The 21,481-nt window shown below is 42.9% G+C and overlaps 3 protein-coding genes across 3 annotated transcripts; all 3 read left to right on the forward strand.

Annotated features, from left to right (window-relative positions):
* The first annotated feature begins 3,907 nt into the window (after positions 1-3,907).
* On the forward strand, positions 3,908-6,295 carry LOC124527675 (protocadherin beta-18-like). The gene has a single exon (XM_047100852.1). It carries the CDS (start codon positions 3,908-3,910, stop codon positions 6,293-6,295), a length of 2,388 nt encoding a protein of 795 aa, XP_046956808.1.
* Positions 6,296-9,921: 3,626 nt separating this feature from the next.
* Positions 9,922-12,207, forward strand: LOC124527744 (protocadherin beta-15-like). Its single transcript, XM_047100965.1, has one exon. It carries the CDS (start codon positions 9,922-9,924, stop codon positions 12,205-12,207), a length of 2,286 nt encoding a protein of 761 aa, XP_046956921.1.
* Positions 12,208-15,542: 3,335 nt separating this feature from the next.
* On the forward strand, positions 15,543-17,930 carry LOC124527805 (protocadherin beta-15-like). Its single transcript, XM_047101077.1, has one exon. The coding sequence runs from the start codon at positions 15,543-15,545 to the stop codon at positions 17,928-17,930; it is 2,388 nt and encodes a 795-aa protein (XP_046957033.1).
* The last annotated feature ends 3,551 nt before the right edge of the window (positions 17,931-21,481 follow it).

The raw sequence follows: 21,481 nt of genomic DNA on the forward strand, positions 1-21,481 counted from the left end.
CTTCCTGAGGTCAATTGCCCATACTCTAGGAAGCTAAGAGTTGTAACTTTGAGACATAATAATATCCTTGAGACTTATTTTTCATAAGGATGGTATAGATTATGTAGACCAATGCTTCCACTGAAAAAAATTAGCTAATAAGACACTAATATATTATCAGGTCACAATTAATGTCTAAGGGTAATCCAAGGAGATAAATGAACCTAAAAACTACCTTTTCCCTGGAATCTATAGAATGCTGGAAAGTGTGAACCCCTATTTTGATGGTTTGTATAATAAGGGAGGAAATCAAAGCATAACAAAGTGAGAAGTTTATAGAAGAGTTCTGCATTAATAAAAATGGATCCCTAAGAGATATACCTTTGAGATGAAAGTAAACTGGAAATGGGCAAGTCCTTGTGTGGAAATTCAGCTCTGAACTTGTTAGTGGTTGTTGACAAGTAGTGCTTCCAGATCCTGATGGAACCAAAAGCAGACCTTCTATGTAAGAAAGCTCATCCTAAGGCTAAAAACATTCATATAAATAAGTTTTCCATTCTTAACTTGAACAAAGATAACTGCATACACAAGGAAACATGACACCATGAGTGAGAGCCAGCAGAAAAAAAAACAGAACACAGAAGTATACCTCAAACATTTTGATTAGCAGACATAATCTAATAATATACTGAACACTTAAAGGTTATACTTGAAGATGTATAGGGAATAAGAAATGTGACAGATTATTAAAGAACCAAATAGAAATCCTAGATCTGAAATATATAACCAAAATTTAAATTCAATCAAAACTGAATAAAAGGTTTATTAGGAAAGTAGGTATTACCAGATGAATAATTTGAGAAGTGAAAGATAGGTCAGAACATAATTTATCTAGCATATAGCTCAGAGAGTTCAGAAGATGAAAAATATGGAGGATATGGTTAGAAACATAGGACAGACTAAAAAGGTTTAAGATAGGATCAGAAGCAATATTTGAAAAATATTGTAGGGATGTCTGGCTGGTTCATTGGTGGAGCACATGACTCTTAGGGTTGTGAATTCAAGCCCCACGTTGGGTGTGGAGCCCACGTAAAAAATTTATATATATTATATATTATATATATATAATATATATTATATAGAGATTGCATAAATTAAAAAAATATATAAAAATGAAAACGCATAGGGAAAAGACATGTAATCTTTAAATACATGACAGTTAGGCAGACAGCTATGTTCCATGTTGACAATCTCTAAACTATGGCACTGAAAACTAAAAGTAAGATATCTTCAATATGCTGAAAGAGATTAGCAAATCTTCCTGCCTTAACAGTCTTTGCACATAAGAGTCATCAAATGAGAGAATCAAATGAGAGAGATCAGTTTGGGTTTAAATTAAACAAGATGGGGGGGCACCTGGGTGGCTCAGTCGGTTGGCCGAGGGACTACTGATTTCAGCTCAGGTCATGATATCCTGGCTTGTGGATTCAAGACCCACCCTCAAGCCCCTAGTTAGACTCTGGACTCCGCACACTGTCCTGGAGCCTGCCTGGGGTTCTATCTCTAACTCTTTCTCTGCCCCTCTCCTGCTTGAACTCTCTCTCTCTCTCAGAATAAATAAACTAAAATATTAAACAAGATCATAGGAGAGAGGTGGTGTAAAGACATTTGATTTCTCAAATATAACTTCTTACAGTTTTCCTCTGTCCATTCCTTGCCACAATTTCAAGTCCAGGAGTCTGACCTCTCTTCTAGCCTTCTTCGTTTCTGGTGACATTCACTTCTAGTCTAGTCTTAGTCACTTAAGATCATGGTCACTTTCTGGAGATGGTAGTCTCTCAGAGCTACATCATCTCTGAAATCACAAAACCAAGCACACTCCTAATGTACAGCTTACATTCTTTAAGGGCTGCAATCACTATTTATACCAATAAACCCCAAATTAGCTTCTGCCCCTCAAACGTCTCTTCTCAACTTTATTTATATAATGTAAGATCATTTATAGAACTATTTATATGGGATGCTCTATGGATAATTCAAACTCAACATGTTTTAAATTAAAATTTTTCCTTCCTCAAACCTAAACATTACCTCCAACTCTATACCTGTTCCTTTCTTCTCCTCTTCCTGTTTTTTTCTATCAGTTAATAGCACCGACATTCACTCCATTCCCTAAACCTGAAAAAAGGTACATTTACTTCACTTTTTCTTATCAGACCTCCTCCATGTTTAAATCTGTCACACATCCTGTAAAGTTATCATTTTTTAAAATGCTTATTTTTGAGAGAGGGAGGGGGCAGACAGAGAGGGAGACAGAAGATCCAAAGCAGGCTCTGCACTGGGCTCAAACTCCGGAACCATGGGATCATGACCTGAGCCGAAGTTGGATGCTTAACCGACTGAGCCATCCAGGCGTCCCTTGTCATCTTTTTAATACAATCTTATTATTGCATTTCTAGTTGAGGTTAATATCATCTCCTTTTATATTTAAAAGCCTTTAAAACATTGCATTTCCACTGATGTAGAGTCCAAATGCCTTGGCAGGGCTTACAAAATATTTGCTTATCTCTCCAGTCTCAGTTCTCATTTCTTTCCTCTTGCTCTATGGCTCAGCCATATTGATCCTATTTTAGTTATTCCAAAACAGTTCTGTCATCTCAGATTTGTACAAGTGTTTTTTGAAATTGTCTGGAAATTTTACTTAACCCCCAATTTTTGTTCCAGGAAAGTGTTTCCTGTATTTCCAAATTCTGGTCAGATGACCCTTATCTATGTCGTTAACAATAGCATATGAACTTTTGCTATCATGGTATTCATTATGTTCTATTTTTAAATGTGTAGTCACTTTTCTGCCTCCATCTTTCAGGACAGGAACTATGTCTGTCTGCTTACCACTGTATCGCTAATACTCACTACTATTCCTAGCACAAGTTATATGCTCAATAAATATTTGCTCGACAAAGTAATGAATGGATGAGTAAAATATTTATGATTATGTCTCTGGAAGGCCTGGGTCTACAAAATAGGTTTATTTTCCACAACTAAACTTGGATCTAGTTTGTTCAACTTTTGAATGTCAGAAACTCGACATATCTTACTTTATTAACTACTGTTGAGTATTTACTTTCTACTGCTGACAGGTAAGTCTCCTACAGAGTATCCCTAAGTAAATAGTACCATTTACCGAACCTGAAATGCCCAGCCTCCCCAAAGCAACTATTTGCATGTATCAGGTTCAGTTACAAATGCATGATCTTATTGTCTTTTCTAAGAGACTTTGCTGATAGCTAAAGAAGACTAAAGCCTCTGGTTCCCCTTTCCTTTCCAATTTTCCTGGGAACATTCTGCTTACAAAATCAATTACATGAATCCACTTAACTATTTGTAATTATTTTATACATTGTCTTCAAAGAGAGATCATAACTTACTTGAATTGGGGGCTATATCTTACATATGATTTTTGTATTCACCCAGCTCTTAACAGATTGTGGTTTATTCTGTTAAAGACTGAATAGTAATAGCATCGCATATCACAAAGAATGCAACTCAGAAAATAAGAATATAGGAGAAAGTGTAATTTAAATTAATCAATACAGAAGATAAATTAATATTTTGTCTCACACTTACTTGACTGTTTAAAACCTGAGAATCTGCAGTCGCGTGGTGGCGCTGCAGGATAAGATGGGGACTTTTCTGTATCATCAAATGCTCTGGTCTCCATTAGTCGGTGGAACTAAGAGCACAGGAGAAGCAGGAAGGGGGAAAAGAGGATTTCAAGAGAAAGCTAAGGAACCAACAACACCTTCGTGGCAGGATTACAAATCCACAGATTACCAGTGGTCCAGGCTGATAGATGAGAGGAGCAATTTAGGAGCTGTTTGCGACTGAGTTGAAACATTTCTGCAGAAAGACGTTTGGCTAAGGAGCCATGAAGTCAGGAGAGAGGTGCCCTCAGCAGATAAGGCAAGTGCTGCTTTTCTTTGTTTTCCTGGGAGGGTCTTTGGTGTGTTCAGAGCCCTGGCGCTATTCTGTATCAGAGGAAATGGAAATTGGCTCCTTTATAGCCAATGTGGTGAAAGATACAGGTTTGGGTGTTGAAGACTTGGTTGCACGGGGGGCAAGAGTCATCTTTGATGACCATAAACCATATTTACAGTTGGATCAGCAGACTGGCAACTTGCTCTTAAATGAACAACTGGACCGGGAGGCACTTTGCCATCTCACAGAACCATGTATATTGCATTTCCAGGTATTATTTGAAAATCCTTTACAGTTTTTTCGGGCTGAGCTTTGGGTCAATGACATAAATGATCATACCCCTGCATTCCTAGACAAACATATACTTCTGAAAATCTCAGAAGGTACTGCTCCAGGAGCCTCATTTCCAATGGACAGTGCCCAGGACTTGGATGTAGGAAAGAATGGTGTCCAAAACTACACATTAAGCCCCAATCCTTATTTCCATCTTAAATTACAAGACAGTGATGACGGAAGAAAATACCCAGAGCTGTTCCTGGACCAATCTCTGGATCGAGAAAAGGAATCTGAGTTTACATTAATTGTAACAGCTTTGGATGGCGGGTCCCCGTCCAGGTCTGGAACTACACTTGTTCGTATTTTGGTCTTCGATATCAATGACAATGCTCCAGAGTTTGAGAGGTCTGTCTATGAGGTTCAGGTACCAGAAAACAGCCCTCTGGACTCCTTGGTCGTTAGGGTGTCTGCTACAGATTTGGATGCGGGAATATATGGAGAACTATCATACTCATTTTCCCATGTCTCCAGAGACATACGGAAAACATTTGAAATCCATCCAATTTCTGGTGAAATCCGCTTAAAAGCGCTTCTGGATTTTGAATTAATTCAGTCATTTACAATAAATGTTCAGGCAACAGATGGTGGTAGCCTTTCGGGAAAATCAGCAGTTTTAGTTCAGGTTGTGGATGTGAATGACAACCCACCAGAAATAGTCATGACATCTCTTACCAGCCCCGTACCAGAAAATTCGTCGCCTGAGATGGTGGTCGCTATTTTCAGTGTAAGAGACCAAGATTCTGGGGACAACGGGAGGATGGTGTGCTCAATTCAGGACGATCTCCCCTTTCTCCTGAAGCCTACCTTCAAGAATTTCTACACTCTGGTAGCAGGACTCCCACTGGACAGAGAAAGCCAGGCCGAGTACAACATCACCATCACCGTCACCGACTTGGGGACCCCCAAGCTGAAAACGCAGCACAACATAACCGTGACGGTCTCCGACGTCAACGACAACGCCCCCGCCTTCAGCCAAACCACCTACACCCTGCGCGTCCGCGAAAACAACAGCCCCGCCCTGCACATCGGCAGCGTGAGCGCCACGGACAGGGACTCGGGCGCCAACGCCCAGGTCACCTACTCGCTGCTGCCGCCCGCGGACCCGCAGCTGCCCCTGGCCTCCCTGGTGTCCATCAACGCGGACAACGGGCAGCTGTTCGCGCTCAGGTCCCTGGATTACGAGGCGCTGCAGGCGTTCGAGTTCGGCGTGCGCGCGGCCGACCGCGGCTCGCCCGCGCTCAGCAGCCAGGCGCGGGTGCGCGTGCTGGTGCTGGACGACAACGACAACGCGCCCTTCGTGCTGTACCCGCCGCAGAACGGCTCTGCGCCCTGCACCGAGCTGGTGCCCAGGGCGGCCGAGGCGGGCTACCTGGTGACCAAGGTGGTGGCGGTGGACGGCGACTCGGGCCAGAACGCCTGGCTGTCGTACCAGCTGCTCAAGGCCACGGAGCCCGGGCTGTTCGGCGTGTGGGCGCACAACGGCGAGGTGCGCACGGCCCGGCTGCTGAGCGAGCGCGACGCCGTCAAGCACAGGCTGGTGGTGCTGGTCAGGGACAATGGCGAGCCGCCGCGCTCGGCCAGCGTCACGCTGCACGTGCTGCTGGTGGACGGCTTCTCGCAGCCCTACCTGCCGCTCCCGGAGGTGGCGGCGGCCGAGGCGCGGGCCGACCCGCTCACCGTCTACTTGGTCGTCGCCTTGGCGTCCGTGTCGTCGCTCTTCCTGTTCTCGGTGCTGGTGTTCGTGGCGGTGCGGCTGTGCAGGCGGAGCCGGGCGGCGTCTGCGGGTCGCTGCTCGGGGCCCGAGGGCCACTTTCCGGGCCACCTGGTGGACGTCAGCGGCGCGGGGACGCTGTCGCAGAGCTACCAGTATGAGGTGTGTCTGCGGGGAGGATCGGGGACCAGTGAATTCAAGTTCCTTAAACCCGCTATCCCCAACGTCTCTCCCCCAGAAGGTAAAATGGAGGAAAGCCACACCTTTCTGAATGGCTTTGAGTTCATTTAGGGATTTGATTACTCTGCAGAACTTTTAGAGTGAGTGCTATTTCTTTGTAAAATATGTTCATTGTAATGTAAAATTCTTTGTTTTGGGTAACTTCATTTTACTTAAGAGTTTCCAGAAGTTTTGATGAATTTTCTGCTATCTACTTTTTAAATATTAACTGTGGAAAAACTAAGGGAGCTAGGATTTGCTTAGACTTTCTTCCAAAATGTAACCTCAAGTAATTTATTCAAATATACAGCATTTTCCCTTCAAGCTTAATGGTACACTGGGTTCAGTCATATTCTCTGGGTGTCTAAGCTGTAGATCCTCTCACTGAAACTGTTTTTATATGTTTGATAGAGGAAAGTGCATGATATAAATAAAAACCATGCATGGTTTCTGAGATGTTATCTTATTTAGATTTTTTAAAAAACCATAATCAATTTTGCCAATCTTTCCAACCAAATATTTGAGTAATTTTTCTGCATTTAGGTATTTTTCTTTGTAAACACTTTGGAACTGTATATATTGCTGGAAGATGTATTAAAATAAAATTTAATCTTGTTTGGATTAAGATACATATCCAGCCCACACTTCTTGTCTGAGAACTTCCTGGGACTTCCCAAGGCAGGTAATCACTGTTGAGATGTTTATTATACTTTTCTTTACCTCTCTTGGCCATTTTTGATTAGCCTAGTAATAGACTCCTGATTAAAGTAGGCATAGTCACATTCTCCAAGCCTCTAAATTTCTACTTATCATGTAGTTTATTTATTTTTTTCTTGATTGCTTGTAACTAGGAAATAAATATTAAGTATGGGCTGAGGTAGCTATGTTATACTTGTGTAAGCTGGCAGCACAGAGTGGCATGTAGAGAGGGAAGAAAGAAAGGAGGACTGGAAGGAAAATGAGAAGGAATAAGGGAGTGGTGGAGGCAGAAGCCTAAGAAACAGAAGAGACTAAGAGCCATTTGATTCTAGGCATGTTAGTTCCTGATTCTAGTGTTCCTAAGTCCCTAATGTCTAATTGTCCTTCACATTTGCAGTGAAACTCCAGTTCCCTAATAATAAAACTCGTTTATTTAACGCATCTTGGGGAGAAGGCATTTGTTGAAACCAAACTCTTTTGGAATGATACATGCAATTTTGAGTATTCAATTAGACTACCATAAACTCTGGTCTTTTACTGCAGGTTTTTAATATTAACTTAATCAATGAATGGGATAAAAATGTACAAGCTTAGAGATAACTAATCTGTACTAGAGAGTTTTGTTACAAAACCTAATTTTGTAAATTTATAAGATCTTTCAACTTAAAGATGTTATAAAATGTTTTATGGAATATTTTGTTAACAGGTATCCCTCCTTTTTTAAAATGTGCTTCAGGATTAGTTTTAAAAAGTAACGTTGAATTTGTTATTGTTTGGATATCTATACATCAAACCTTCCTTAGCATCTCTTTTAAAAATAACTAAGTTCAATGCGAACAGAATTATTTTATCATTTAATGTAAAATCTTCAGGATCTATAAATAATCCCATTTATAAATAATATGGGGTAATTCATGATTTCATTAGTAGTAATTTGATTGATGCTAGTCTATTACTAGAACTTTCATGAAAAAAATTTCAAGCTTTCTACCAAGTATATGGGCTTAAAATGTTCTTCTCAGAAGAGAAAATAATGAGAAAATTTATCCGAGAGATGACAAATGGGAATGAAAAACTAATTTTGATCCATTAATTTACTGATACAGGTACCAGCATCTACCTATTAATATTTTTTAAAGTGCATGGACATTAAGGGCACATTTTCTTGGACTTTTGATTCTATAATAAAGAGTTTGATGCATGACCAACATCTTTCTATGAGGAAAATTGTCAGATTTTAATTGTTACCAGTATGTTCTCACATTTTGGATTTACATAATCAAATTTGTTTTGCTGTGTAGAGGAAAACATTATAAAATAGAATGTCAATTTGAGTGATTTGTACCTTAATAGAATTAAACTAATATGCAACAGTTTTTACACCTGGCCCATGCTGTTTTCCCAGTTAGCCACATATTAGTATACCAGAGTACATGATAGTATCTATTTAAAAGTTATTAAAATTTTGGCTAAAGTTTGATGCAACTGGGGAGACACAGATCCCCTACCACAAGATGTTTTTCCCATTGCTAGGACTCTGAAGTCTTGCTAGGGTGCCAGGATCCCAAGCTATTCAGAGACATGTGAGCTGCTTGCTAAAAATGAGTTGTGATCTTCCTTATTTGATATAAGTTTTACCTGCTCTTTCAGATGCATCCAACTTATTTTCTTCTGCACTTTATTTATTGGTTTAAGTTCAGCCCTTTATTTTTATGATCTTCACCATGCTATTTTTCAAGATCTCAGTGAATCTCTGCTTCAACATGTGTCTTGATTTTAGGAATAAATGTAGATATCTTCACAAATTGTTTTGGACAATGGAACAAATCAATACAGTATGCTCACATAGGTACAGACACGTTCTCCTTAGACAATATTTACACATAAGTCATCCATAACCCCTTCAACTTTTTTTATGTTTATTTATTTTTGAAAGAAAGAGAGTGGGGGGAGGAACAGAGTGATCTGGGGACCGAGGATCCCAAGTGGCCCCATGCTGACAGTGGAGAGCCCAATGTGGGGCTGGAACTCACGAACCCTGAGATCATGACCTGAGCCAAAGTCCCAACACTTCACCTATTGAGCTGCCCAGGCACTCCTAAACTTTCTTTTTTTAAAATTTTATTTCTTAAATTTTAAGTTTATTTCTTTATTTTGAGAGAGAGAGCAAGTGCAGGTTAGCGGCAGAGAGACAGAGAATCCCAAGCAGGCTCCACGCTGTCAGCATGCCTTATGCAGGGCTGGATCCCACCATCCCTGAGATCATGACCTGAGCAGAAATCAAGAGACTGATGCTTAACCCACTGAACCACCCAGGTGCCCCACCCCTTAAACTTTCTATTGAATTTGCATAGTAAACCAATTCTAGCTGGTCTATCACTTAAGTTTATACTCCTGAAACATGTGAATGAATCTCTTCACCTACTGTAGTGGCAGTGAGTTTGTGTATATTCTTTGTTTAGGAATAGACTGATAGCAACACCGTTTTCTACCTAATTTTTCTCCAGAGCACAGATTATACAATATAATAGACAAGTCCATGAGGTCAGAGAAGGTATTTGTATTTCCAACACTTAGTACAATATTTGACGTATAACATGAAATAAGTGTTTGTTGAACAAATACAGTTGGCTTTGTTCTTGCCAACATCCTTTCCTAAAGTGCCTGTCACCATTTCCACATTTATAACTTCACAGGAGAATACAAGTTATTTTATTTATAAACCATCCCATGTGTAATCTGTGGTATGTTTTTGTGTGTGCGTGTAAATAAAATGAGTGATACGTTTTGTAGCATCGTCAGCAAACTAGGTTTAAGTACAACACATGGTGGCGCTGTAAGCTAAGGCTGGGAATACCAGACAGGATGGTTACTGTTCCTGCAGTCATACGCAGATCTAAGAGAAGAGAATTAACCTTGCGGCAGGGATCGACTTGCAGAGCAGTTTGCCTAAAGACCCAATAAGTACCCAGATTCTAAAGGCTTTTGGCGTTGGAGAAATGGAGGCTGAAGAGGAGCGTTTTCCTAGACTAAGGCAAGTTCTTCTTCTCTTTGTTTTGCTGGCTCACACTTGCGCGGAGCGGGAAGATTATTTTATTACAGAAGAAACAGAGAGTGGTTCTTTTGTGGCCAATCTAGCAAAGGATATAGGGCTAGGGGCAAGAGAGCTCTCTCGGCGGAGGGCTCGGATCATTTTTAACAATGACAAAAAGCATTTTCAGCTGAACCTTCAGACTGGAGATTTACAAGTAAATGAGAAACTGGATCGGGAAGAATTGTGTGGCCCCACTGAACCTTGTGTACTGCAATTTCAAGTGTTACTGGAAGAACCTTTGGAGGTATATAGGTATAAGCTTTTGGTCACTGACATAAATGACAATTCCCCTGTGTTCCCAGAGGCAGAAATGATTTTAAAAATCATGGAAAATACTCTTCCAGGCGCTGTGTTTCCCCTGAAAAATGCGCAAGATTTGGATGTAGGTGTCAATAATGTTCAAAACTACACCATTTATCCCAACTCCCATTTCCACGTGCTCACCCGCAACAGCGGTGAAGGCAGAAAATACCCGGAACTGGTTCTGGACAAAGCCCTAGATCGAGAACAGCAGCCCGAGTTTAGATTAACTCTCATGGCAGTAGATGGTGGAACTCCTCCCAAAACTGGGACTACCCTGGTCCTCATTGATGTTTTGGACATCAATGACAATGCTCCTGAGTTTGTGCAGCCACTCTATCGTGTGCAGATCCTGGAAAACAGTCCCCTGGGATCTCTTATTGTCACTGTTTCCGCTAGAGATTTAGACACAGGAATAAACGGTGAAGTAGTCTATTCATTTTTCTATGGCGATGAAGAGATTACTAGGACATTTGCACTTAATGAACTCACAGGAGAAATTAAAATAATTAGGAAATTAGATTTTGAAAAAATTAAGTCATATGAGCTGGATATTAAGGCTTCTGATGGGGCAGGTCTTTCGGGAAAATGCACTGTCATAATAGAGGTGGTGGATATAAATGACAACACCCCAGAAATGACGGTGGCTTCCCTTATAAGTTCCATCCCTGAAAATTCCCCTGAGACCACGATAGCTCTTTTCAGTATTCAAGACCCAGACTCTGGGGAAAATGGGAGGATGGTTTGTTCCATCCAGGAAGATGTGCCGTTCACTCTGAAACATTCTGTTGAAAATTTCTACAAGTTAGTAACAGAAGGAGTGCTAGACAGAGAGACAAGATCTGAGTACAACATCACCATCACCGTCACCGACTTGGGGACCCCCAGGCTGAAAACGCAGCACAACATAACCGTGACGGTCTCGGACGTCAACGACAACGCCCCCGCCTTCAGCCAAACCACCTACACCCTGCGCGTCCGCGAGAACAACAGCCCCGCCCTGCACATCGGCAGCGTGAGCGCCACGGACAGGGACTCGGGCGCCAACGCCCAGGTCACCTACTCGCTGCTGCCGCCCGCGGACCCGCAGCTGCCCCTGGCCTCCCTGGTGTCCATCAACGCGGACAACGGGCAGCTGTTCGCGCTCAGGTCCCTGGATTACGAGGCGCTGCAGGCGTTCGAGTTCGGCGTGCGCGCGGCCGACCGCGGCTCGCCCGCGCTCAGCAGCCAGGCGCGGGTGCGCGTGCTGGTGCTGGACGACAACGACAACGCGCCCTTCGTGCTGTACCCGCCGCAGAACGGCTCTGCGCCCTGCACCGAGCTGGTGCCCAGGGCGGCCGAGGCGGGCTACCTGGTGACCAAGGTGGTGGCGGTGGACGGCGACTCGGGCCAGAACGCCTGGCTGTCGTACCAGCTGCTCAAGGCCACGGAGCCCGGGCTGTTCGGCGTGTGGGCGCACAACGGCGAGGTGCGCACGGCCCGGCTGCTGAGCGAGCGCGACGCCGTCAAGCACAGGCTGGTGGTGCTGGTCAGGGACAATGGCGAGCCGCCGCGCTCGGCCAGCGTCACGCTGCACGTGCTGCTGGTGGACGGCTTCTCGCAGCCCTACCTGCCGCTCCCGGAGGTGGCGGCGGCCGAGGCGCGGGCCGACCCGCTCACCGTCTACTTGGTCGTCGCCTTGGCGTCCGTGTCGTCGCTCTTCCTGTTCTCGGTGCTGGTGTTCGTGGCGGTGCGGCTGTGCAGGCGGAGCCGGGCGGCGTCTGCGGGTCGCTGCTCGGCGCCCGAGGGCCACTTTCCGGGCCACCTGGTGGACGTCAGCGGCGCGGGGACGCTGTCCCAGAGCTACCAGTACGAGGTGTGTCAGGAGAGGATCTGGGACCAAGGAATTTAAGTTTTTGAAATCTGTTGTCTCCATTGCTCAACAGAAGTCTGTGAATGATGTGGAGGAAAACACACATTTTGTAAATTTTGGATTCAATTACGAATTTGGATGAAGGTTAGTTCTTTCTAAATATGATAGGTCTCCATTACTGCTTTGGTCCATATAGAATGTCTTTCTTGGGTGTTTTGCTGATTCCACATTCCTATTAAAGGGATTAGAAATATTCTTTAAGCATATCCTCATATTTACTCTTTTTTTATTTCTATTTTGATGGAAACAAAGAAATTTCAAATTTATTGCATTACTGAAAAATCATGAACATGTGGTTCAGTTTATCAACTTTTCTTTTTTTTTTATTAAAAAAATTTTTTTTTCAACGTTTATTTATTTTTGGGACAGAGAGAGACAGAGCATGAACGGGGGAGGGGCAGAGAGAGAGGGAGACACAGAATCGGAAACAGGCTCCAGGCTCTGAGCCATCAGCCCAGAGCCTGACGCGGGGCTCGAACTCCGGGACCGCGAGATCGTGACCTGGCTGAAGTCGGACGCTTAACCGACTGCGCCACCCAGGCGCCCCTATCAACTTTTCATTATCGAGCACTGTTGATTTGAAGATGACTCCAGCTCCATCCTCTATTTGGTTGTTATATGGAAGCTCTAAATTTTTGAGGTTGTGGTTACTTAGGAGGTATCATTCATTAACATAATAAAGCCTATGTTTAATCTGATATTAAGCTTACCTATCTTAAATTTTTAAATGGAAAAAAGTTCTGCAAAAAAATGCATATTTTTGTTTCACGGTAGTATTAAATAGAAAGGCTACAATTTCTCCCATATTTAAGGGCTTTTCTTCTATAACAACCTTCAATATATCATATGAGTATTGTTAAAAGATTATTAGATTATTTCAAGATACTTAAATGATAGATCCTTTTTGTCTAGCCCACCCCATCATGTTCGGTAAACTTCTCTCTTCAGTTGAAGTGTACTGTTGCAGCTACATTTATTTCACTCATTTCCCCTTGTGACCTCAGACACTCAGACCAGATGGTAGATATTGCTAATCCAAACTGAGCAAATCTGACTCTTTTGTTTAAAAAATGGCTTTAGAAATCAGATCTAAAATAGTTTTTCTGTTGGGCACCTGGGTGGCTCAGAGCCCCTCATCAGTCTCTGTGCTGACAGCCTGGAGCCTGGATCCTGCTTCGGATTCTGTGTCTCCTCTCTCTGACCCTCCCCCACTCATGCTCTGTCTCTGTCTCTGTCTCTCTCTCAAGAATAAGTAAACACTAAAAAAATGTTTTATTTATTTATTTTTGTTTATTTATTTTTGAGACAGAGAAAGAGCGTGAGCAGGGGAGGGGCAGAGAGAGAGGGAGGCACAGAAACTGAAGCAGGCGCCAGGCTCTGAGCTGTCAGCACAGAGCCCTATGCGGGGCTTGAACTCACAAGCTGTGAGATCAGGACCTGAGCTGAAGTCGGTTGCTTAACCGACTGAGCCACCCAGGCGCCCCTAAAAAAATGTTTTAAAATGGTTTTTCTGTTAAGAACTTAACAAGAATGTGATATCATGTTGGCTAAATAAATGGAAAGAAACACAGAAAGTCAATCCACTTAGGGAAAAGAAGAAAGGAGATGCCTAAAAAGCAACTTTACAGATTATCCAATCTCTCCCCAGTCTGCTTTCTCCCTTGGGTTTTTGGAAACAAATATGTGCTCTTTTAATAAATCTCCTTTTAATTATGATAGCTAAGTGGATTTTTCCCTTGTCAAAAGCATGTTTAGATATTCTTTCATGGGTTGAACTTTACTATTAATTGGAAATTTTTAACTTAGGGTTTTTATATTAATGTAATATTTGGGATAAAAAGTTTGTGGAATATTAGTAAGGGATAAGCACAAGCTTTTGTTAAAATGTATGATTTTGAGAAGAATTGGTGGCTATTTTCAAATTTTACAGTTTTTGGAATGTCTTATGAAAATTCTACATAGGAGTTTTTGAATATAATTAGTGTCATAATAGCATTAGGGTGAAATAACATTGACAATGTGAAATGTGTTCTAAAAGAGATGTGTACCTTTTTTGTAGAATCTTTATAACCTGGTTGTTATGTTCTGGTTTTTGTTTGTATTTTAGAATCTATTCCATTGCATAGTGGAAGCCAGAGTGTTTTGCCATTTGATGAAATACATTTAGATCACTCTGAATTATTGCAAATTACTATTCAAAAGAGCATAGAAAATGGCTACTTGGGAATATGGGGTCTTGTTTATCCAGCTCATATAATGAACTAGGGTCCCAGAAAAAAAGGGGGTCTTCTACATTAGGAGGAGAATCCATCTATGAGAATTTTAAAATTAATTGTGATTTATTGATTGATCTATTCAACAAATATTTGTTGAGTATCCACCATGTGTCAGGGACTCTTATAGATGTTGGGGGATGTGGAAGTCAACAAAACAAAGTTCTCAAGCACAAAAATGACACAGAAAAGAAAAAACTAATTATGTATGTATATGCTATATCAGATGGTGGTCAATACTAAAGAGAAAAAGCAGGGTAAGAGTTATAGGACTTATATGCATTTTCCCATAGTTTGATAGTTTCATAAAATCATAATTCTCTGGCCTTATGTTGAAATGGCATCATAAACTGGAACTAACTGGTAGTTTTTTCTTTGATATGATTCAACCAATGGGAACCACAATTCTGTCACCTACACTGCCTAGAATTTGAAAGAAAATCCAGAAGAATTAACCCTTTCCTTTTTGCTGAGGCAATTTTAAGAAATCACGTAAGCATATGCTGTTATTTTTATAAGAATGACATACCACTATTGTCTTCTTTCACTTCTCATCTTTCGGAGCACCTCACCCATACTACAGGTTTTAAAAAGTAAGGACCATGTTTAGGTTTTTTGCTGATCTGTTTCAGAACTTAGTACATAGATATCAATAACACTTTTTTTTAAATGAAGGAATGAATAATTATAATTGCATGGTTTTCTGATTACATCATCTCCAAACCATTTCCAAACTCCTAATAGCTGGCTAGATATCATACAGAGGGAATAAATTGTAGCAATTCTTTTAGAAGACAACACATGGTGGCGCTGCAGGCTAAGGCGTAAAAAAAAAGAAAAAAAGAAAAAAAAAAAAGCCCAGGAACTGCTACGAACTCTACCTTAGATCTATAGCCGAAGACAAAAGCCTGTAAGCAGAGTTCCGGACTGTAAGTCTTACTACTCACCATCATTTCTGGACAGGTTACCGACTAAGAGATCTATCACCGTCCCTAAGGTAGAGCTGAGCCCCGTTTCTGGAAAGCATTTATGGAATTAAAGATGGAGGTCGGAAAAGAGTGTTTTCCTAAACAAAGGCAAGTCCTGATTCTCTTTCTCATGTTGGGAGTGGCTCTGGCAGGCTGGAAATCCCGACGCTATTCCGTGATGGAGGAAACAGAGAGTGGTTCGTTTGTGGCCAATCTGGCCAAGGACCTGGGGCTAGGAGTTGGGGAGCTAGCCGCGCGGGGAGCCCGGGTGGTCTCTGAGGATAACGAACCCCGCTTGCAGCTTGATCTGCATACCGGGGAATTGATACTGCATGAGAAACTGGATCGGGAGGAGATGTGCGGCCCCACAGATCCATGTGTAATGCATTTCCAAGTGTTACTGAAAAAACCACTGGGAGTATTTCGAGCTGAACTACTGGTGAGAGACATAAATGATCATTCTCCTGAGTTTCCTGAAAGAGAAATGACTCTGAAAATCTCAGAGACTAGCCCTCCTGGAACCGTGTTTCCACTGAAAAAAGCCCAGGACTTGGACGTGGGCAACAACAACATCCAAAATTACAGTATCAGTTCCAACCCTCATTTCCATATTTCTACCCGCACCCGGGGGGATGGCAGGAAATACCCAGAGCTGGTACTGGACAAAGAGCTGGATCGAGAAAAGCAGGCCGAACTCAGCTTAACCCTCACAGCGCTGGATGGCGGCTCTCCACCCCGGTCTGGCACCGCCCAGGTTCGCATCTTGGTCTTAGACGTCAATGACAATGCCCCTGAGTTTGCACAGACACTCTACCAGGTGCAAGTTCCAGAGAACAGCCCTGTAGGCACGCTAGTAGTCAAGGTCTCTGCTAGAGATTTAGACACTGGGACAAATGGGGAAATATCATACTCCTATTTTTATAGTTCCCAAGAAATAAGCGCAACTTTTGAGCTAAACAACCTTTCAGGAGAAGTTCGCCTACTTAAAAAATTAGATTTTGAGACAATATCTTCATATGAGCTGGAAATAGATGCGACTGATGGTGGGGGGCTTTCTGGAAGATGTTCTGTCTCCATTGAGGTGGTGGATGTTAACGATAACTTCCCAGAACTAACGATTTCATCACTCACCAGCCCCATTCCTGAAAATTCTCCAGAGACAGAAGTGGCCTTGTTTAGAATTCGAGACCGAGACTCGGGGGACAACGGAAGGATGACTTGTTCCATCCAGGAAGATCTTCCTTTCGTCCTGAAGCCATCAGAAGAGAATTTCTACACCCTGGTAACAAATGGGGCGTTAGACAGAGAGACAAGACCCGAGTACAACATCACCATCACCGTCACCGACTTGGGGACCCCCAAGCTGAAAACGCAGCACAACATAACCGTGACGGTCTCCGACGTCAACGACAACGCCCCCGCCTTCAGCCAAACCACCTACACCCTGCGCGTCCGCGAGAACAACAGCCCCGCCCTGCACATCGGCAGCGTGAGCGCCACGGACAGGGACTCGGGCGCCAACGCCCAGGTCACCTACTCGCTGCTGCCGCCCGCGGACCCGCAGCTGCCCCTGGCCTCCCTGGTGTCCATCAACGCGGACAACGGGCAGCTGTTCGCGCTCAGGTCCCTGGATTACGAGGCGCTGCAGGCGTTCGAGTTCGGCGTGCGCGCGGCCGACCGCGGCTCGCCCGCGCTCAGCAGCCAGGCGCGGGTGCGCGTGCTGGTGCTGGACGACAACGACAACGCGCCCTTCGTGCTGTACCCGCCGCAGAACGGCTCTGCGCCCTGCACCGAGCTGGTGCCCAGGGCGGCCGAGGCGGGCTACCTGGTGACCAAGGTGGTGGCGGTGGACGGCGACTCGGGCCAGAACGCCTGGCTGTCGTACCAGCTGCTCAAGGCCACGGAGCCCGGGCTGTTCGGCGTGTGGGCGCACAACGGCGAGGTGCGCACGGCCCGGCTGCTGAGCGAGCGCGACGCCGTCAAGCACAGGCTGGTGGTGCTGGTCAGGGACAATGGCGAGCCGCCGCGCTCGGCCAGCGTCACGCTGCACGTGCTGCTGGTGGACGGCTTCTCGCAGCCCTACCTGCCGCTCCCGGAGGTGGCGGCGGCCGAGGCGCGGGCCGACCCGCTCACCGTCTACTTGGTCGTCGCCTTGGCGTCCGTGTCGTCGCTCTTCCTGTTCTCGGTGCTGGTGTTCGTGGCGGTGCGGCTGTGCAGGCGGAGCCGGGCGGCGTCTGCGGGTCGCTGCTCGGCGCCCGAGGGCCACTTTCCGGGCCACCTGGTGGACGTCAGCGGCGCGGGGACGCTGTCCCAGAGCTACCAGTACGAGGTGTGTCTGACGGGAGACTCGGGGACCAATGAGTTCAAGTTCTTGAAGCCCTTCTTCCCCAGTATTCTAAACCAGGACCTTGGGAGGAAGTCAGAGGGAAATCCAACGTTCCAGAATAGTTTAGGTATCTGAAAGTTTCCTGTTTGCTTTTACATTAGCTTTGTCTCCTTCACCTTTCTGTTTATTTTTTAATCCAGTAGTAATTTTAATTCTACTCCCCCCCCCCCCCATTTTCCATAGTAAATTTACTTTGCTTTGTTGGCTTGGTTGTCTTATGATTATTTTTACAATTATTGTATAATCAGCAAATATTTCATATCAGGAAATTCACATTTCTGATTAAAATTTTCATACTCATTCCTAAAGGATAATATGAAAATTAACCTCTTAGAATAAACAATTCTCATTTTGAAGGTATTTTACTGACTATATGATATTACATAAGAATGTCTGATTCCTTTTAACATACTTCGTTTTTAAATTACTGGAATCCTTTTAGTTTCTATTAGTAACACAGCTACAACTTTTGTATAACCCCTTGTGAGTTTTGGGTGAAATCAGTTTGTATATACTAATGTCTAGTTTCTTCTGAGTTCTGTTTGGATTTTTCTTTTACTAATAGGCATCAATGTATATATTTTCATGCTATTTATTTTTTAAAAAATCACACTTGTAATCATTAGATTTTCACTCTGAAATATATATGTCACCTCATGAAAGTATATCTTTATTATGATTTCTTTCTCATATTAATTAATGTTGAAAAGACTTATGGGTTGTCACTTACATGTAACTTAAATTACAATCCTGTTAAGAGTCCTGGGCAGATTTGCTGATACCCAGATTGACTGTGTTGAGGACGTTCCTAGATACTCTAAAGACTCTAGTATCGAGTAATACATTGCTTACAGTTGTCCCCTGGGATTGCAGAGTAATTCTCAAATGAGTTCCAAATTCTAGGCCTAGTGGAGCTTTTGATGATACAATATGCCAGTATCTACTTGCCTTTGGATGATGACATTGTGCTTATTGTTAAGGGATTTGAAAGAAAATACATTGTATATTACTATTAGTTAGCCAAAGAAAATTTATCTCAACCTTCAGGAGCCTCTTAATTTTGGAAATGCTATAAAATGGTGTGCGTAGGAAGAATAATGGCCCCCTAAAGACATCTGCATCCTAATTCCCGGAACCTGTGAAGATGTTATGCTATACTGTGAAGAGGAATTAGGTTCAGATGGAATTAAGGTTGCTAATTAGCTAACTTTAAAATAGGGAGAATATCCCAGATGTTCTGTGTAGGAGTGATTTATAAGTCAGAAGGCTTTAAGAACACATCTGAGTTTTCCCCAGATGAGGAAGAAATTCTGTCTGTGGGCAGTGGCTTCAGCTTGTGCTCCAGAGTTTCAGCCAGCCCTGTAATTGCCTGCCCTACAGATAATGGACTTGCCTAGCCAGCTCTCACAATTGAGTAAGTCACTTCCTTGCAACAAATCTTTCATTTTGTATCTCCTAATGGTTCTGTTTCTGCAGTTGAACACTGAATGCCACAGGTTTTGTTACCTGGGAGTGGAATGCTGTTGTAACAACTAAAATCATGAAAGTTGTTTTGGAACTGGAAGGAAGGCAGAGGCTGGAAGGATTTTGAAAAGCATGATGGAAAAAGTCTAGATTGTTTTGGACAGACTGTTAGTAGAAATATGGATGTTAACAATTCTGCTATCAAAGTCTCAGGAGGAAATGAGCATGGTGGAGAAAATATACGTTGCCTTACGGAATACCTAAATCCTTGTAAAGAGAATGCTGGTAGAAATATGGATGTTAAAGTCATTGATAATGAGGGCTCAGAAAGAAATGAGGTGAAGAAGGTGATATTGGAAAGTAAAGAGAATCCTTGTTATATAGTAGCAGAAAACTAGGCTGAGTTGTGTCCTGCATTTTTACCGAAGGACTTGTAAATAATCAGCTTGGTTATTTAACTGAGGAGATTTCCAGGCAAGGAGTTGGAGGCACAACCTCATTTCTTCTTGATGCTTATAATAAAATATGAGAGTAATGAGACAGATGGAGGGAAGAACTGTTAAGCAAAAAGGGACTAGAACTTGGTCATGTGGGAAATTCTCAGCCTATTCAAATGGCAAAGGGGCTCAAAAAGGAAAGTCACTATTAGGAAAGCATGCTTTAGAGAGAAAGCCAAGGGTGTCACAGGACAACCTTTTGATAGTGCTTTGGAAGAATTAATAGGTAAGAGTATTCAGTCATGCAGCAGGTTTTTTAAAGAGATTAGGCATGTGTTTCATGGAAATCCCAAACATCTCAGCCCAAGTCAGGAATAGAGATGAGATTACCCAGGAAAGAACTCTGAAGCAGCCCTTTGTATAGGAGAGAAAATCCCTGTGACATACACAAGGGACTCAAAAGGTTCTTGAGAATGTTATACCGGCAGAAGCATTACCAGCATAAGTTGGAAGATACAGAGAGAATGATAGAAAAGAAACCTGTTGTACTTCACAATTATATAAGCAAGAAACGACTGAAAAAACTACTTAGCTAAAACATGTACTACCCTCTCATGCAAAAGATGGCTCATAAGACAGAGCTGGAGCCTGGAGAGTTTTCCTGCATGGATTTCTACATTTCTTGGAACATATGACTGCTTTCATTTTCTTTTTTTTTGAACTGGAATAACTATTGTTACATATGCCCTCTTGTCATTATACAGTTTGAAGAACAGATAATTAGTTTTACTGGTCCACAGATGGAGAGGAATTATGCTCAGGATAGATAATTAGAGTCTCAACCATACCTAATTTAGATGATGTCACTGGTGAAATTTGGAACTTTTGAGTTGATGAGATTTAGATGAAATTATGGACTGAGTTGATACTATAATGAGATGAAATCTTTGGGGACCTTGAATATATTTTTTTTTAATTTTTTTTCAACGTTTATTTATTTTTGGGACAGAGAGAGACAGAGCATGAACGGGGGAGGGGCAGAGAGAGAGGGAGACACAGAATCAGAAACAGGCTCCAGGCTCTGAGCCATCAGCCCAGAGCCTGACGCGGGGCTCGAACTCCCGGACCGCGAGATCGTGACCTGGCTGAAGTCGGACGCTTAACCGACTGCGCCACCCAGGCGCCCCGAATACATTTTTTTTAATGTGGAATGAATGTGGATCTTTGGGGGGGCAGAGAATGGAGTGTGGTAAGAAGGATAATGGCCCCACAAAGTAATTTCTGGAACTGTGAGTATCAAGTTTGTTAAGTGGCAAAAAGGAATTAAAGTTGCTGATAGAATTAAAGTTGATAATCAGCTGACCTTAAACTAGATTACCCTAGACAATCCAGGTGAATCCAATGCAATCACAAGAGCCCTTAATAAGAGTCATTATCAGAGAGATGTTTTAGGAAAGACTCGGCCAGCCTTTGGTGAGTTTGAAGATGGAAGGGACCCTCCAGTGAAGGACTTCAGGGAGGCACTAGAAGCTAGATAAGGCAAAAATATATTCTCCCTTAGAGCCTACAGAAAGGGATGCAGCCCTACCTTAAATATAGCCTGGTGAGACCCATTTTCACTTCTGACTTCTAGAAAGAACTGTAAAATATTAAACTTGAGTTTTTAAATCACAATTTTTTTGTAATTTGTTACAGCAACAATAGGAAGCAGAGAGAAGTGACTAC

This window comes from Lynx rufus, unplaced genomic scaffold (assembly GCF_022079265.1).
Source record: "Lynx rufus isolate CCGP_SWC_20201006 ecotype Redwood Valley unplaced genomic scaffold, mLynRuf1.p SCAF_1, whole genome shotgun sequence".
NCBI classification, from domain to species: Eukaryota; Metazoa; Chordata; class Mammalia; order Carnivora; family Felidae; genus Lynx; species Lynx rufus.